This window comes from Oenanthe melanoleuca, chromosome 15 (assembly GCF_029582105.1).
Source record: "Oenanthe melanoleuca isolate GR-GAL-2019-014 chromosome 15, OMel1.0, whole genome shotgun sequence".
Taxonomy (NCBI): Eukaryota; Metazoa; Chordata; class Aves; order Passeriformes; family Muscicapidae; genus Oenanthe; species Oenanthe melanoleuca.
Genome location: NC_079349.1, coordinates 2126109 through 2143625, shown reverse-complemented (window position 1 = coordinate 2143625; position 17517 = coordinate 2126109). Strand labels below are relative to the sequence as shown.

Here is a 17517-nt window from a genome sequence, read left to right as displayed (position 1 = left end):
TTTTAATTTTGGTTTTTTCAAGTACATACCACACCTCAGAATGAGTCTGGATACACCATAAAGGATTTTATTTTACAATATCAAAATACTCCACCCCTCTTTAAAATAATTTAGTTGCGGCCTTTAGAAGCTGTAATAACTTTGGGAATTTTTTCAGTAGTGGTCCATAATTATGTTGTTAATCCTTGCCACGTTCATGTATCATCCTCCAAGTTCTTAGAACCTGATGGTCACTGAAGATGACACATCCTGTGCAGGAGTCTCTGAGTTACAGGTAGAGTTTGATGAGTTCATCACTGACAGCTGAAGGAGTCAACACACCAAGGTCTGTGAAGAGCAGTGTGATCAGTGATGGGGAGGTGTAGTCAATCCAGGGGTGCTCCTCTGTGAGATTCTGAGCTGTTTTCAGAGTGTCTGCTTTGTACTAGAAGGAAACAGAGACCATTGGTTACTACACAGCTGCAAGTTAAATCCTCTTTTGGGCAAGAGCAGTGCTACAGCCTCAAGCAGATGTTTGTGGTAAAACTGAAGGAAGTCAAGTGCACAGACTGGTGCACTTTTATCTTGTGTAAAAAGTACAATTTGTGCTTCTGGAGTTTAGTGGTTTAACTGTTTCTTACCCTCAGCTGCTCCTGTGCACTAAAGGAACTGCTTTAGGAACAGAGTATCAGCATCAGGACAAATTAAGGCTGTACCATGGTGCAACCCCAAAATATACCACAGCAGAGAAATCCAGATCATCAGAGATGCTTAGAAGACAATTTTTCACAGACACACCAGTGTGCACCTTAGCTGGCTAAGATGGAAGCTGAATTTATCTTACCTTAAACCTGTCAGGAACATCCTGCTGATTGAGAGGGAAGAGTCTTACAAACTTGAAACTTTCTGCTACCACATAAAATGGTTTATTTTGGGCTTTGGCACACACAGCAATTTGATTGGTGCCAATCTGTGGAGACAGATGGAAAACAACATTGCAGACTCAGTGCTTGCCTGACAATATTGCCCACTTTCCAACAATTAACAGAATTTACTGGATAAAATCCAAATGGAAGAGGCTTTTCAAAAAGCTTTAAACACTTCAAAGAAACCAAACATTAAAAGTCCAGAGTTTACAGAATGATGTAAGAAACTCACAATTACCTTGTTGATAATGCCTCCACTTTCAACTACACCTTCAGCACCAACTAACACCAGGTCCACTTTCTCCATAATGTAGCTGTTAAAAGGGGGGAAAATCCAAGCTTTACTGGGTAATAGGACAAATGACTTGCTGAACAGAATAGAAATGAGTAATTTAAACCATCTTTTAATTTTCTGCACTAGTTTCATCTATCTCTTACAACAACAATGTAAGTCCACATGTTGTTAAAACATTCTTGGAGTGAGATTTCATCTGCTTCCCTGCAGGAATATTAAGCAGCCATATCTTCCCCAGCCATAGCTGACCCTGGCAACTGTATGCAAATACTGGAAGAAGCTGAGCTGTAACTAGGAATGTTCAGATTGATTGTAGTTGTTTCTTTTCTCATGTATTGGACTTGTACTAAGCAGTGGTAATTTAGCAAATATATTAAGAAACCAAAAAATGGTAACACTTATGCAAATTAGAAAAAAATTAGCACCTCAGTTCTTTACAGTTCTGTACAAATTCTTAGGTCTGGTTCTTTCTTTCATTCCAACATGCAAAATCAAATGCTTGTGTTGCAGCTGACACATTCTAATTGTGCACCTGAAGCTGTAACTTGTTTGGCCTGTTGGATGATTATGACAAACTAATATCCCTGGAGTCTGAACAAGCTGCTTACATATAAGTTTAATTTTGTCTTATTCTCAAAACAAAATTGTGATGAAAATTACTAAACTTTATGATTAGACTTACCCAACTGCAGCATCCAGAATCACAGTCACGGGAATGTTCAGCTTCCTCAGGGCTTTTGCCATTTTTTGCCTATTAAAGAAAATGTTTGGACCTTGAATTTTTTTTTTTTTTTAAAGACAATGATAGGAAAATATTGTATTAAAGACTGTAGTCTGTGACTGCCCTCATCCCCCTGCTGGTAGAACATAAAATTAATTATAGTATAGAAATGGAAGGAATTGTTATGTGCTGTTAGGGCCACGTGTGCAGGGTTTACTCCTTCACTTATACAACAATATCTGCTCTGAAGGAATTATTTGGCATCTCTAAATGACATTGTTAGCTGTATATTTTACTTTGCTTATGATTAGCACAATACTGATTATTTTAGCCCACTTCTTAAAGAGACAATTATAAAGCAACTGTCTCCCATCTCCTAAGGGAAAAGTAGGTGGCCTGGCACTGACCAAAAGTTTGTGAACCTTGAAGAAAACCTAGATAACACTAATTAGAATATCATGTATGGAAGATTAATTACCAATATTTTTTAGATTTTTTTTCCACATGTCCAGAATAATACAAGTGACACTTGCTGTTTAAAGTGCTCCAAGCCTACCAGCTTTTTTTAGGGCAGGACAAGTTGGATGGTAGCTGTAACTTACCCTGTTAACCAAGATAAAAACCAAATGAATGAATACTTGCCCTGCTTCATCTGGCTGTGATTCAGTAACATAAACACTGAATCGTTTCTTGGACTCCACAGCTGCTTCCAGCACCCTGAGGACCACCCTGGAATAGGCGTGTGTCAGTATTCGCTGCCAGGACAAAAAAAAATTCACAAAATTTACTTTTGCTGAGTCTTGGGAAACCTTTACTTTTAGTAGTGTTATAGTTGGCTGTGCAGAACAATGCTGTGCAGAAGCCCCCATCAGACTCTTCTCCCCTCCTGCTCCTCCCTCGCTGCCAGCAACAGCAAAACCCAACAGGAATGACCCTTCCCCGGCCTACTCACTGCACCGTCTCTGATGAACGGGTGACACAGCTTGGCGATTTTATTCCTCGAGAGAGAGACTTTAGTCAGGAAGATCTCCCCGCGCTCGATCATGATTTCTTTGCACTTGGAGTAGTCCTGGAAGAAAGCGCGGGGTGGGCGCTGAGCGGCCGGAGGCTCCCGCAGCGGCGGCGGGGCTCAGCCCAGCCCTTACCGAGTACTCCAGGGACGTGAGGCTGATGAAGCGCAGGAAGAGCTCCCCGCCGGAGGACACGGCCACCGACGAGTCCACCCGCGACAGGGTGTCGATGGCGTCCCGCAGGCTGTTCCGCAGGCCCTGGATGGTCTCCCCTGGGGAGAGGCAGAGCCGCGCGGTCAGCGCCTCGCCCGGGGCTCAGCCGGGGCTCAGCGGGGGGAGCCGGGCCCACCTCGGTCCTGCTTGAGGAACCCCAGCAGCGCGCGGATGGCGGCCACGGCCGAGGCCACATCGGGGTCATCCCTCAGCTGCGCCCTGAACGTCTCGATCAGGTCTGAAAGGCAACGGGGAGGGAGCGTCAGGCGCTGCCCGGCCCCGCATCCCCGTTCCCGTCCGTGCCCACCGCAGCCCCGTTACCGTCCGTGCTCATCGCCGCGCCGCTCCGCTCCGCTCCGCCCGCCGCGCCGGGGCGTGCCCGGATGGGGAGCGCCGGCCCCGGGCGTCATCCGCGGGCGCCGCAGCCGCCGCTGCCCGGCCGCAGCGATGAGCGCGGGTGAGCGCGGCCCCGGCGGGGTCCGGGGGTGCTCCGGAGGGGTTCTCGGCGGGGCTGGGGTTCCTGGTGGGGTCCCGGGCCTTTCCTCCTCTGCTCGGGGCCCGCAGTGACGCTGCCGTGTGGTTCCTTTGCAGACGATGAGCTGAGCCTGCTGATCATCGTTCTCGACACCAACCCGATCTGGTGGGGGAAGAGGGCCCTGGGAGAGGCTGAGGTACGGCCTTTGGGCGCTGGGACTGCTGGTGGCCGTTTCTGGGGGAAATTGCACCATTTTCTTTGACATCTGGACTGTGCTAAGGTTGTCTGCTAAAGCAGGTTTATAATGGGTTTCATAACACCTTTTGAAATAGCTGCGCAGCATTCTGTATTCATTGGGGCTCTTTCTGCATCTTCAGGTTTTTCTAACTGCTGTCGTTTCACAGATTTTTTCTGAACTGTTTCTTTGTAAATGTTGTTGTGCTACATCTGTTCTGTTCTTTTTCCCAGTTCACCCTGTCGAAATGCATCGATGCAGTGATGGTGTTGGGAAACTCTCACCTACTCATGAATCGCACCAACAAACTCGCTGTAATAGCGAGTCACACTCAGGAAAGGTAGAGCTGCTTCTGAACAGTGTAAAGGTTTTGAGTTTCCTCTATCTGTCTCCTGATTTTCTTGTTTGATAACAAGAAACCAAGTTAAAAGTGTCTAATATATCATTGTCTTTAAAAAAGAAATTAGCTTAAACTGTATAGGGAAGAATCTTAATGATTTACAAAGCAACAAAAAGAAGACAGAAGGGAGGTTTAAATAGACTTAAAAATACACAGAGAGAATGGTAGATATGGAGTAGGTATGGAGTGGGACAGTGCAAGTGGCAGAAGTTCCCTTTAGGGGATATTTTTTCCCCCCAGATGTTTGTGAGTCTCAGGATCTACCCCCAGCTGCAACCAAAAAACTTTGCCAGATCTCTTAAGAGGAGGGAGCCAAATGTGGGTTTTAGTCCAGTTTAAGTTGAAGGTCACCTCTCTTCATATCTTCTTTAATGTCTCAAGTATCAAAAGGATTTTAAATTAAACTTCAGAGTACTGTTATCTGCAGCTGATTAATTTATAGCATTTTTTCTTACATTAATATTTTGTTTTTCCTCTGTTTCAGCCGTTTCCTGTACCCTGGGAAGCGTTGGGCTGCTGCAGATCCCTTTGGAGAGGGAGGCCCTTCCATGGAATCTAATTGTTCTGGCAGCAAGGATGGAAAATACGAATTATTAACAGCAATAAATGATGCAATTGCAGAAGAGGTTAAAGACCTCATGACAAAGAGTAAGGAGAAGAAAATTCTAGGCTTAATATGCAGAATTGCAAAACACCTGGACTGTCAGGGAGTTGCAGAAATGTCTTCTATTTTCATCATATGAATTTTAATATGCTTAATTTTAATATGCTAAAGAGGAGTTTATTATGTTTGACACTTCAGGCCTCTGCATTAGTATTATTTGCCAAAGATAAAAATGTGTAGTATTTTGTATTGTTAGGTTCAGTAGCTGTTTTTATATATAAAAGTAACTTTTGCACTTGTATTGCAGCTGACATGAAGGGCCAGCAAACAGAAACCCTGTTAGCAGGATCACTTGCTAAAGCACTTTGTTGTATCCTTTTGATCACTGAATCTTCAAAGCCTTCATGTGTTCTTAAGACTGTTTCTTATAATACTGACTTTTACTATTCTTGTTTTGTTATAATACATAAAACTGAAACATTTTCCTGATAACTGTGGCTTGTGCTTATCAAAATGTGTATTGGCCAAGGTGGTGAATGTGTGGTGTGGAACATGGAGTTATTTCCAAGAATGAAATATAAATTCCTTAATGGCAGCAAATGTAGACATCAACAAAATGGGCAAAGACCTAAAAGGTAAATCCTCTTCTCCTGTTTTCAGCATTGAGTAAATAATTTAATATGCAAATATGCATGTTTGGACACACCCCCATCTCCAAAATTGGCACTAATAAGTAGAGGTATTTTTTGATCCTTTGAAGTTGCCAAATTTAAAAAAGCTTCATCAATAATGCACGTCCTTAGGGAGATTTTCAGTTGTGTGCAAATAAAAATGTAGTATGGAATTAGAATAACTGGAGGTTGGGAGGAATTATTCCATAGATAATTGCCACTGGGATTGGAAATAGTTCCATATAGATGTTTTATCTGACCTGTTAGAAATAACATCCAGTATATTCTGAGGTGTCAGATGCTACAGAATTAAAGGGGTGATACAAACAATGTGCTGATGCATTTCTCTTTCTTTTTAATACTTAGCCAATCAAGAAATTAAATCAAGGATTCTGGTAAGAACTTTTTGCTGTCACAGTTTTCTTTTAGTCTTGAAATCTAGTGATATATGTAGGCTAACAAGTTTAAGTTTTTATTTAGGTCATAAAGGCTGCAGAAGACAGCGCTTTGCAATACATGAATTTCATGAATGTGATCTTCGCAGCACAGAAACAGGTGAAGCTGGCCTATTTTCCATTTATGTTAGCTTTTATTTCTGTGCAAAGATAACACAAATGTTAACTTCTCTTACATGATTTATAGTGCATGTATCATGGAAATAAATCATGACAGTAACAGTGACAGGGCTGTGTGGGTCCTGGCTATATTTGTTTTTCATGCATTTCATCTCTTGCAGAGTATTTTGATTGATGCCTGTGTCTTAGACTCTGATTCAGGTCTTCTACAACAGGTACAGACTTGCTGTTCTTATTTGCTATTTATATTAACTTAAAAATACTTGATATTAGTTCAACATGTTCTTCAGCTCTTTCCTTTAATCAAGAGTGGGTGTGGAAATATGTTCAGTGGATCTGACAGCTCTGACAGGCAGGCCTTGTGCAGTACACGGATATTTTAAATGCCCTGTTAATATCATCAAACAGCAATCTGATCTTTGTCTCTGCTCTGCAGGCCTGTGATATTACAGGTGGCATATATTTGAAAGTGCCCCACATGCCATCCCTTCTGCAGTATTTGTTGGTAAGTCACTTAAAAAACACTTCAGTGTTTTCTGTGTGTCAGATGTGAAATATTACTCACTTCACTGACGAGATAATACAGGAACACCAATGCACAAAATACTTTTCTCTCCATGCAGTGGGTTTTCCTCCCTGATCAAGAGCAGAGATCACAGCTCGTCCTTCCACCTCCTGTTCACGTTGACTACAGAGCTGCCTGCTTCTGTCATCGGAACCTCATTGAAATTGGCTACGTCTGCTCCGTGTGCTTGTCAAGTAAGTTTATAAATATTTAACAGTCTGGTTTCTTACATCTGAATGACCTGTTTTAGTGAAAGACAATTATTTGATTTTTCAGTATTCTGCAACTTCAGTCCTATCTGCAGTACCTGCGAGTAAGTTTTTGTTCTTTGTATTTCAAGGATGGGTGTGGGAATATGTTCAGTGTATCTGACAGTTGCTTTTCCATATTTTTTTCCAGGACTGCTTTCAAAATATCATTGCCACCTGTCATGAAAGCAAAGAAGAAGAAATTAAAGGTAGCTGCATAGCAACATTATGTAAATACATCATTACCTCCTCCAGTAATTCCATGAAATGGAACCTACTTGAGAAACTGATGACACTTTTTATTGGATATGAAAGAGAACTGTATGCAGTGCTATTACTTGTTTCTTAGGGGATAAATATTTAAAATGTATGTCTTCTATACAGCCTGTTAAGTAACAGATCACTGTATTACCATGCAATCTGTGCTGTTTTAAATCTGTAAGAGGAACCAGAAGTTACATCCTGGTAAAGAGACACAGCCTGTGAATTTGAGGGTATTCTGTCCACTGCAAAGTTTCACACCTCCAAGTTATTTTCAAAGTCAGGAAACCTTTGGTTCTTTCTATATGTTGATGTAAAGTTAAAAATGACCATTTCTAATGTGTAGGATCAGAATTGTAGCACTGTGTTGTTCCAGGACTTCAACTTCTTACTAGCAATATGAGCCACCATTTTCAAGACGGTTTGTGAGCTACTTGGAAAAAAAAAAAAAAGAAAAGGTGCTACTTGCCCTGCATGTGTACTCACATGTTCCTCTCATATTCCTGTGACTGTACTGTCCCTGTGGCATTTCTTTATGAATTTGATATCTCTTCATTTGTGAATGAAAAGGCCTCCCTTTGTTTAAAATAACATCAGTAAATGCAGGCTAGCTGGTTAGTTTTCTAGGTTTTATTTTGAAACTGGAAAACAAGAAATTTAGTTGTAATATGATGACAGGCACACTTCTTATTTTTAATATGTGGGTTTCCATCTGACATATGACAAGAACAAAGATTTTTGGATTGGTGTCTTTTCTGGCAGGAAGGTGTACTGCTGTGTACCTCTGAATGTGGCTTTCATTTAAAGGAACAAACAGTATCTCCTAAAGAGAGCTATATAATTTGGTAGTTTAACCTTTCTCCTGAAGGAATAGAGAGGAATTTTTTTTCCACATAGAAAACAAATTATTTTTTCCTTCCCAATGTGTGTACAGGAATTTTTCAGGTCTTGATATTCACATCAGGTTTTGTCACTGTAACAGCTGCAGCGCCAGTTTTTTCTGGGCTTGCCAATGGAAGAAGTCGAGCTTTTTTTCATTGACAAAAGCCATTTTGTGTGAAGGCTTTATTTATAATTTATGTTGTATAAAACTTTTGTAATAAAGACAGTCTCTTTTTCAAATGTGGTCACATATTGCTTTGATATTTAAGGGTGAGCTACGTGATTTTCTTGGAGTTCTGTTGAGTCTCATGGTGTGATGTGACTGACAATGGGATTATCACTGAAAACCAGGAAATCAAACTCTCTAACCAGTTTGCAAGTTTAGAAAATCAACATTACTTTATTCAATGTTGAGGTAGATGGGAAGTGCTCCGTAAAATGTACGGCTATTTATACATTCTAGTGAGCAAAGGGATTAGTATTTATTTGCTACAACTCACATACTTCTCTTATTAATTAGAGAACTTATTCTCTTATTAATTAGAGTACTTATTAATTAGTACTCTAATGCCTATTGGTTAATGATTCTGTCACTTCTCATTCTAATTAGTCCACATGCTCAGTTTCTCTCTTTTGGGTTTGGGGGTTTCTTGGGTCACTGATCTCTTACCAGAATTACCTCCTTGGATCTGATTTCAGCACAATTTACTGATCTAGTTTTATTACTTTTTTCTTGAACTTGGAAGTCCAGCCTGATGTCCTAGTGGTCCATAAATTCTGCATTCTTTCACATTTACCCCCAATACTACCTCCCTCTTCACAAGTCGTGCTGACTCGTCCCCTGGGTCTGAGAGCCCTAAACTTTAATTTCTCACACACTTAGAGCTTGTTTGTTAGCATATTTAGCTTTGTTAGTTTCCGTTCGGAGCAGCTCCCCCGCCGCCGTCGCGCCCCGGCGCCGTGAGGCGGCCGCGTTCCCGCCCTTTCCGTGAGGCGCTTTCCCGCCCTCCCGTTGCCATGGCGCCGCGCTGGCGCCGCAAGATGGCGGCCGGGCGGCCGCTGTAGCGCTATGGGGGCTGCTGGCTTCGGGACCCTGCTGCTGCTGCTGCTGCTGCTGCTGCTGCGGGCGGCTCCCTGCACCGGGGACACCGGTGGGTCAGGGCGTGAGCGGCCGCAGTGAATGGCGGCCTCCGGGGGGCTGAGGTGTGGGGATGGCGGTAGGGCCGCGGCGGGATCTGCCCGGGTGGGTGTGAGGGGAGGCGGCGCGGACCCTGAGGGCTCCCCAGGGAACCCTCCCAAACCCCGACGTGCTCGCCGTGGAGTTTCTGCCGCTGCTCAGCGCAGACGGGGAGGGTGGAGCAGCTTATGTCGGACTTTTCAACATTGGCAAAGTCTGGAAATGAAAATCCAGTGAAGCTCCTAACTCCGAACCCTAAACTTGACATTGCGTCCACAAGCTGAAGGCAGGAGCCCGCAGCTCCTGGATCGCAGGTAGCGGGACATCCCTGGCACAATTCATGGCCCCAAGAAATTAAAAAGTGTAAGCTGAAGTCAGCAAGAAATACTAAATATGATGTTGTCTGAGCTGTGTAGTATCTGCCGGGATGTAAGTGCTATGGTGTTATTTTACTGCCTGTTTACTGGGCATCTTCACACATGTAAACTTGAGGCATAGAAAGCAACACCCAATCCTCCAGCACTTGGCAAGAATGGAAATGCAACCCTGTACTAGGCATTACATGATATTTTCCCTCTGTTTCTGACAATTTAAAGTCTAAGAGAGTAAGAATATAGCCCAAGATCTAATTGTTTATGATCTGTATGTCTTACAGATGTTACCTTTTTCAGTCAGCTTGTTCTTTTCTCTTTTTTTCAGTCTTTCAGCCTTCGTTTATTCATATGTCAGGGCCCAGGGTGAATTCATTTTTCCTTGGCAATTCTTCAGGAGTTAATTTTTCTATAATTTTAAGTCCTAGAGATGCAGAGACAGGTAAGAACACTTCAACCCCTTTCCCCATGTAAATAAATACGTTTGAATTGTTATTATTTTTGACACAGAAATTACTGGACAAATGGTAATGCATGTCATTTAGTGTCTTAATAGTTACAGAAAGAGGAATTTCAGACATTCCTGTGATTAACCCCTTATTTCTCAGTTGATTCCTTGTCAGCTGGGCCTGAGGGTGTACGTGTAGGCACAAGAGGAATTTAAATGTACTTCTCATTTTCCAGTCTTTTCTAAATCACAGTGGAATACCTTTAAAATTTTTCTTTTGTTATAGGAAAATTGCTACTTGCAAATTGCAGTGGAAGTAAAAGAGCTGGAGATTGGAATTTGGATATAACTCCTGGTGTGGTATGTCAAATACTGATTCTTCTGTTATTCCCCTTCATTCCAACTTCTCTCTCAGAAACTGATGAATGGTATAGACAAGAGCAATTTAATACAAGCTGTTAGAGCTGTCAAACTTTATTTTGTGTTTTTTCCCAGAACATTTCCAAGGTGACTGTAAGCCTCAGCAGAACTCTGGAGCTGTGTTTGCCCAATGCCACTGAGTGCTGCCCCTCACCTCTGTGCATGCTGGAAACACTCCAGGTTTTAGCTTGCCGTGGTTCAGTGATGCTGGCACAGCTCCTGATTCAAGCTGAAATATTTGCCAACTCTTCCTTTGCAGGAAATGTTTCAGGTAAGTGCTAAAGAAGAAATGGCATTTTGTTTTGGCTGTTCTTTTCCTTTCTGTGTGGAAAAATGGGGATTTGGGCAGCAATAAGAGATACTGAGCAATCAATGGAATTTAAAAAATGGTTTCTACGCAGAATAAACTGCAGTGTGCATGGTCTTTTTATTTGGATTTCAGTCCACTTAATCTGATTTTCTCTTCTACTTCTGTTATAGAAAATGCAACTATCATCCCAAACCAGGCATTTAAGCCTTTGGGCTCTTGTCCTTGTAACTTAACAGCTGGAGCTTGTGATGTTCGTTGCTGCTGTGATCTGGTATTTATTTCTTATTAATCTTTGATTAAGTGTTTTCAAAGTTTCTAGACTCTCTTGTCTGTGGGGGGAGAGAGGTGCTGAATGCTTCAGACTAGATGGGCCAGAGGGTGTGTTTGGATATTCCAGTATTTTTAAAACTAAATATGTTCTCTCTACAAAGTTGCTCGATTTACCTGTAAATTTGACTTTGTATTGCCATCAATATTGCAATTACTTTGCTAAAAAGTGGCCATTCTTTTCCCTTTCAGGAGTGTACACCAGACTTGCTACAGTTATTCAGTGAATCATGTTTCACTGGAGTGTTTGGTGGGGATGTAAACCCACCTTTTGATCAGCTGTGCTCTTCCCAGTCAATGGAATATACCCCTGAGTGGTTTCCCTTCCTTTGTGTACAGTCTTCTCTTGACAACACACCATTTCTTGGCTATTTTTATCATGGCTCTACGTAAGTCTTAAGAAAATTTATTATCTCATCACACTCATTATGCAAACAAAAATATAACCTGTCTTTATAATGGAAGTTACTTTGAAATTAGGGTTTTAGGGTGTAAACCTTAAATGCAGGTGGAGAAATGTTACTGGCAGTATATAAGAACAGGGGACATGAAAGCAAACCTGTAATTATTTATGTGAGGTGAAGAGTAAAGCACTCTTTAATTTTTAAACTTATTTGCAGTTCTACACCCAAAGTTCCTTCATTTAAGATCCCTCTACAAACTTCTCCTGGGAAACTTTTCACTGGTTACAGAGAAGGAGATCCAATTATAACAGAAGAAGATGAGTATTTTACTGTTCCCCAGGTAATCAATTGGTGCTTATCAGCTTTTGATTCCTCTTGCTTTGTGTGGAACTCTCTGCATCACACTCCTTATGGCTTTGCATCCAATTTCAGCAGCTTGATATTGGGAAGTGCAGAGGTGTATTTGTCCCAAAAAAACCCTCAACCAACCAAATAAAAAACCCAAAACAAAGCCACAGTCATTATTAAAAGTAAACATTGTAATTTCTCATCCCCTTGCCCATCCCTGCAAAAGGTAATATATTTTTTTGAGACACTTGTTGGTTATAATTATTTTCACAAATGAAGTCACAGTGTACTTTTAAAAGTACATTCAAACTACTTTTAAAGCTGTGCTCTCTTTTGTCAGAGGCTGAGGTGTTTTTATAACATCAGATAGCCTGCTTGTCAAAGTGTTATGTAGTGCACATGTGGGGGATTTTACTAAAAAGTAATCTTCAAATGAAAAGCAAGGGGCTGGAAAATCCTTCTTTGTGTGAACCACCTGCAGCAATCCATGGCTGGACAGTGTGTTGGGAATGCTCCCGTGGCGTATCTCCACAACTTTGATGTCAAGTGCCTGACCAGTTTGGAGTCTTACAAGGAAGGCCTGCCCCATGACGTGAGGATAAACACTGGCTCTGCAGGTATGCTGCAGAAATCCAAGCAGGAACAGAGCAAACCCAAGGGCTGTTGGCACAGTTGTTAAATGTAACATCTGTGTTATCTGGTGGCCGTAGTTCAGCATTTGGGGATGTTCTGTTCCTGTTTCTCATGACCTTCTAGCAAGTGTCCCACCATTTCCCGAGATTTGGAGGCAAGAAATAATGGGATGGGTCTTTGTTTCCATTTGCCTGTTCCTGGTGACTCACTTTCAGACTGTTGCAGAGCCCATGTTCTGTCAGGAGGGTGCAGCATCAGCGTTTTAGAGTTAGTGAGAAGTGGTTCCTCTCTGCATTACAAAAGCTTGTACTTATGAAGAGTCATTCTGGAGTTTGAGATAATGTGATTACCAGCATGAACATATTTTATGCTCCATAATCATCTAATTTTGTTAGGCTATATTACCTCTGTAATATAAACTGTGCTTTCAAAATACATAAACAGTCTGGGTCTTCACCAAAATTAATTTTCTAAATAACTTCCTACTCAGTTTTCATAACAACAAGGATTGTACCTTAGTTGTGAAAACAGAAGTCTTTGTTTTTCATTCTCAGACTTCATCCAGCAAAATGTTGTCTATAGAGCCATCACTGACAGAAGCAAATTCATCACTGAAAGTGGTAGGTCTCTTCCATTTAATTAATGTTTCTTACTTAACCTGGATTGTATATGAAATAGATTATTTTGATGTCTAAAATGTTTACATGCTGCAATTCTTAGGAGGAATTTTGTATGTTATCTAAGACTGAAAAAGCAAACTGGCTTCCTACAGAGCAGGAAGTATTTCATTTACTCCAGTTGATCACAGCTGGTCAGGAAATCAGATTCCTTACCTTGCATAGATGGGAGATTGCACCACTGCACATTGAAACTGTGAAATAAATTCTCGAAAAGATGAATGTTGTAATTTCCAGAATTTTGCCAAGGTTTTAATGTGTTCTTTCTAAGCTGCAGTAGCAGAGCTTTCTAATTAGAATGCTTTTCATTATGACCTTTTCTTTTTCCTTCTGCCAGAGAACCTTCTTGCTGCTGAGGTTCTGTGTCAAAATGTAACTTTTGCAGAACATTATAAATTCACTTGGAAAGACGAGAACATTGAGCAAATAAATGTCACTGTCTTCCTTGGAAGCTTATGTGATGGAGGTATCATGACATTTATGATTTTTGATTTATTTATTTGTGTTCTGGATGGAAATTCTGTGATAGAATCTCTTATTTACTAATTCTTAAAAATAATTTCCCTCGAACTCTAGAAAGAAAATTGTGCGGCTGATTTCCATTAAATTGTGTTACTTTGAATCTTCAGTCACTAATGAAGGACACAAGTTTGTGCCCTACATAGAACATACATTTTGCTAATTGATTTATTTAAAAGTCATACTTTTTTCTTTTACCAGAAATCCTGACACAGAGATTCATAGTCGAATTTCTGAGTTTGAACAGTACTGATGGAGAGGACCTGTTTGAGAATCCAGGTATTAATATTTTATTTTACCTAATAAAGTAAAAAAAATGGCACTGTACAGACTCTTATAAGTGATTACATTTTATATTTCTTTTGTACTTTATGTTGCCAGCCTTCACCTTCCTGCCTTACTGCACTGCCAATAGCAGTGAGTGGTTCTTAGGCATAGATATTGATTATTTAAAGTGAGGCCATTCCCACTGTAATGGAAATGCCTTGTCATGTACTTCAAGACTGAAGACATTTAAAACAATGCAAATGCTTACAGATTCTTCTACAGTGTTATAATTTACCCTTCTCTGTTTAGGGTATCAAGTTGGAAAACCAGTGAGAGCTGCAAATCTGAATGCTTCTGATCCTCTTGGAAGCCTAAACATTTGGCATCCAGGTATTGGCTTGTGAGGTAGAAACTTCAATTGTAGTTAATGCTAAAATGTTGGAGCTTTATTTGGCTTTTGGATTTTTTAAAACATATTTTAGTTAAAAATCTCTGCCAGATTTTGCTTTTCTTTCCCAAACTTTCAAAGGTCAGTGAGAAAACCTTTAATGCTTCCTTGGAAAATTGAGTGAACTTGTATCTGGTTTTTAACTCTACCATGCTGAGTTTGCAGTCTAATGTTTGATGTTTTGCACAAAATTGAAAGCTAGCGATCCAAAAGTGGATAATAGGAAAGCTCAAGTAAGATGTTTTCATTTCACAGCTGGCAGTGGTTTATGTGCATCAGCAACTTACAGACCAGTTCTATTTGGAGTAGATTCATACTCTGGGTGCATTCTAGAAGTTGATATTAATGAAGATTGCAGCCTTTTAAGGTGAGCTACACAGGCTGAATTGTTTATCCTTGCTTCATCCCTCTTGTTGATTGTTATGTGTCTGTCTACAAGTGCCTCCCATCAGCACTGGTACATTCTGTTTAAATATTCATGAGTGTGTTTCAGCTTTCTGTGGTTACTAGTCTCACTTCTGGTTTTGATGGGAAATCATAATAATGGTTTCACTCTTTACTCAAATGAGGATTGTGTTGGCTGTAATATTTGGCCATTTCTTCCCTTCAATAGACAAGTTTATTTTTGTTGTGTGATATATCTTTCAGATGAAACTGATTTTAGGATACAGTAATACTGCATCCTGAAGTGGTATGACAGTAGTGATTTACATTCTGTGTGATGTTACATTCTTACTTGGCAGAGGAAATGTGACTGAGAAATTGAATGCATTAATACAAGCTACTCACATTGGAAAGAGAGACAATTCCAGTTACAGTGATCTAAATGACTGGGTGGAAATTATACGTAAGTGAGGCTTGTGTTGTTCTTTGTAGTTGAAATATGCCCATGCAGTAAATAAAGCATGTCAATATAAATCCAAATTGTAAATTTAAATACCTAAAGCTAGTAATGTGTGTGTCTGCATCCATCCATCCATATATGTGTACACACAGCCATATAACTCACTATATCTGTGGATACTGCATATTTTACTACCAGCCTGTACACATATGACTTGGTATTTATCCATTGATAAATTACTCCCTCAGGTGTTTTTTTATAGAGAGAAACATTTTAAATATGTTCGTGTGTGACAGTTACCAGCATTTCACTTGGCTATGAGAATAATCTAATTATGGAATATATAATGTTTCCCATAATATTTACATTTAAATCCCTCCATTCTCCTTTGTAGGTCTTGATCCATTCAGTTCTAATGTGAGCACTGGAGGCTTGAGAGGCATTTGTCCAGATATTCCTGCAAACCTGAATATTCGCATCATCTTTGCTAAAGTGGGAGCAGTGCAAGGGATTCCCCAGCAGCACATTCTTGCTGTGCAGATCAGGTAAAGTGAGTTGTCTGGCTGTCTGACAAATGAATACTTCATTTTGAGTCTTGCTTACCTAACATATCCCAAATTAATTTTACAAACAAAACGGGTGGGTTTTGTTGCTGTTTTTTTACTTGCCTTTCACTTTGCAACCCAAATTCCTTGGATCACAACCAGGTTAGCCTTTCTCCCTCTGAAATGAAAATTTTTAAAAATTATGATTAAAAGCAGATAATCTTTATACTTCACTGAAATATTAAATAAAACACATGATGCTACCAGCAGCAAGCATACAAAAGGGCATCCCATCAGGAGTCCTGTGGTGGAAGCAACAAGATTGTCCTGTGTTCTGGCTTACCCCATTTCTGAGCTCTTGGGAGCTCTGCAAAATGCTTTATTCTTTCCTCAAACAGGGAATTTTCACTCTGCAAACACTTCTCCCCCTCCACCAAGTCAATCCCTATCAAATAAGTGGGATTCTGTTCTGTTTCACCTCATTTCCAGACTGTGCAAGTTCTCCCCTTGTACGATGTGGAAAATCCAGGGATTATCAACCTCCTCATAAATACTGTGTGTTCTGTCCTTTCCTGCTTGTGTTTGTCCAGCCCTCAAAAAATTGTATCTTTTTGTTACAGTTACTCGACAGTCTTGTGGCAGTTCCAGTGTGGGATTGGCTGCAAAAACACCCTCAGCATTCTTCCCATCACAGCTTCTGTTCAGTTCATTGAAGTCCCAGCTCAGCCACCCCCTCCAGTGACAAGGTAGGTTTGGTAAAAACATTGATAACCTCTCATTATGTTCAGCAGATGTAACAGGAATTGCATTGACCAAAAGGTTCCTTTTTTCCAGGTATCACAGGATTTATGCAGAGTTTGACTGCAATAAAAATGAGGTGTGCTGGCCACAACTCCTTTATCCACTGACACGCTTTTATACAGGTAAAATAATCAACAATGTGGGATGCCACAAAGCATGAAAGGCTGTAAACAAAATTAGATGTGGGGAGTTTAGTCTGAAAGAATGAAAGAATACTTTTGCATGCACTTTAATCTGTGTCTTTGGGTTGTTGTATAAACTAAAATTTAGCTCTCACACACTTACACTTCTTTTGGTTTTGTTTTGTTTTATTTTTCCAGGAGAGCCATATTCCCAGTGTCTTGCTAAAGGCCTGTTTCTGGCATTTCTTGTTTTACTTGCAGCAATTACGAGCAACCCTTGGTTTTCTAAATTATGGAACAGATAGGTAAAAATTATGGAGAAACATTCTTGGATTTTGTAGACAATTTATGTGAACATTTAAAGATACATAAAATCAGTACTTTTACAGCATACAGAAAATGGCTGTTACTTAAAACAAAAAGCAATAAATTATTTTTAAGCTCTAGACTCTGTGTTTGGAGTAGCAAAGTGCAGAGTTGACTTCAAGAAGGTGGCAAGTCCAGCCCAGAGGCTGCAGCACAGTTGGGATTGTCCTCATGGATGGACCATTGTCCTCTCAAGCCAGTTCTCTTCTCCTAGAGTAGAAGCTCCTCTTGACAATAAACCCCTTGTGCCCACCAATTTTTGGAGCAGTTCAGCTGTGAAGACCGGCTACAGCTGGGGATGTTCAGCCTGGAGAAAAGGTTGTGTGAAGACCTCATAGCATCCTTCCAGTATCTGAAGGGGCCTACAGGGCAGTGGAAAGGGACTCTTCATCAAGATCTGTAGAACAGGACAAGGAGTAATGGGTACAAA

At 40.7% G+C, this 17517-nt stretch overlaps 3 protein-coding genes across 3 annotated transcripts; 2 read left to right on the top strand and 1 right to left on the bottom strand.

The window, feature by feature from the left end:
- Positions 1-41: 41 nt before the first annotated feature.
- Positions 42-3562, bottom strand: EIF2B1 (eukaryotic translation initiation factor 2B subunit alpha). Its single transcript, XM_056504269.1, has 9 exons — positions 3466-3562; positions 3281-3382; positions 3067-3203; positions 2874-2990; positions 2564-2676; positions 1883-1951; positions 1144-1219; positions 824-949; positions 42-424 (listed from the first exon to the last, which is right to left on the bottom strand). Exons 1-9 carry the CDS (start codon positions 3476-3478, stop codon positions 269-271), a joined length of 909 nt encoding a protein of 302 aa, XP_056360244.1. The 5' UTR covers positions 3479-3562; the 3' UTR covers positions 42-268.
- GTF2H3 (general transcription factor IIH subunit 3) lies at positions 3512-8300 on the top strand. Its single transcript, XM_056504267.1, has 13 exons — positions 3512-3601; positions 3736-3815; positions 4088-4194; positions 4739-4902; positions 5166-5228; positions 5464-5493; positions 5896-5924; positions 6010-6084; positions 6266-6319; positions 6541-6609; positions 6728-6863; positions 6946-6982; positions 7069-8300. The coding sequence occupies exons 1-13, from the start codon at positions 3592-3594 to the stop codon at positions 7136-7138; spliced, it is 924 nt and encodes a 307-aa protein (XP_056360242.1). The 5' UTR covers positions 3512-3591; the 3' UTR covers positions 7139-8300.
- A 766-nt stretch (positions 8301-9066) lies between these two features.
- On the top strand, positions 9067-17167 carry TCTN2 (tectonic family member 2). Its single transcript, XM_056504244.1, has 18 exons — positions 9067-9211; positions 9937-10050; positions 10343-10416; positions 10552-10747; positions 10957-11057; positions 11306-11502; positions 11734-11857; positions 12347-12482; positions 13053-13118; positions 13513-13641; positions 13896-13973; positions 14271-14351; positions 14665-14776; positions 15153-15256; positions 15648-15798; positions 16419-16544; positions 16633-16721; positions 16920-17167. Exons 1-18 carry the CDS (start codon positions 9130-9132, stop codon positions 17024-17026), a joined length of 2067 nt encoding a protein of 688 aa, XP_056360219.1. The 5' UTR covers positions 9067-9129; the 3' UTR covers positions 17027-17167.
- Positions 17168-17517: the final 350 nt, after the last annotated feature.

Coding starts and splice junctions, on each gene's coding strand:
- EIF2B1 (XM_056504269.1), bottom strand. Junction 2,991..3,066: donor TCACGTCCCTGGAGTACTCG/GTAAGGGCTGGG, acceptor GCTTTCTTCCAG/GACTACTCCAAGTGCAAAGA. Junction 950..1,143: donor GTGGAGGCATTATCAACAAG/GTAATTGTGAGT, acceptor CTGTCTCCACAG/ATTGGCACCAATCAAATTGC.
- TCTN2 (XM_056504244.1), top strand. CDS start 9,130: ATGGGGGCTGCTGGCTTCGGGACCCTGCTGCTGCTGCTGCTGCTGCTG. Junction 9,212..9,936: donor TCCCTGCACCGGGGACACCG/GTGGGTCAGGGC, acceptor TCTTTTTTTCAG/TCTTTCAGCCTTCGTTTATT. Junction 13,119..13,512: donor CAAATTCATCACTGAAAGTG/GTAGGTCTCTTC, acceptor TCCTTCTGCCAG/AGAACCTTCTTGCTGCTGAG.
- GTF2H3 (XM_056504267.1), top strand. Junction 5,925..6,009: donor AAATTAAATCAAGGATTCTG/GTAAGAACTTTT, acceptor GTTTTTATTTAG/GTCATAAAGGCTGCAGAAGA. Junction 6,864..6,945: donor CTGCTCCGTGTGCTTGTCAA/GTAAGTTTATAA, acceptor TTGATTTTTCAG/TATTCTGCAACTTCAGTCCT.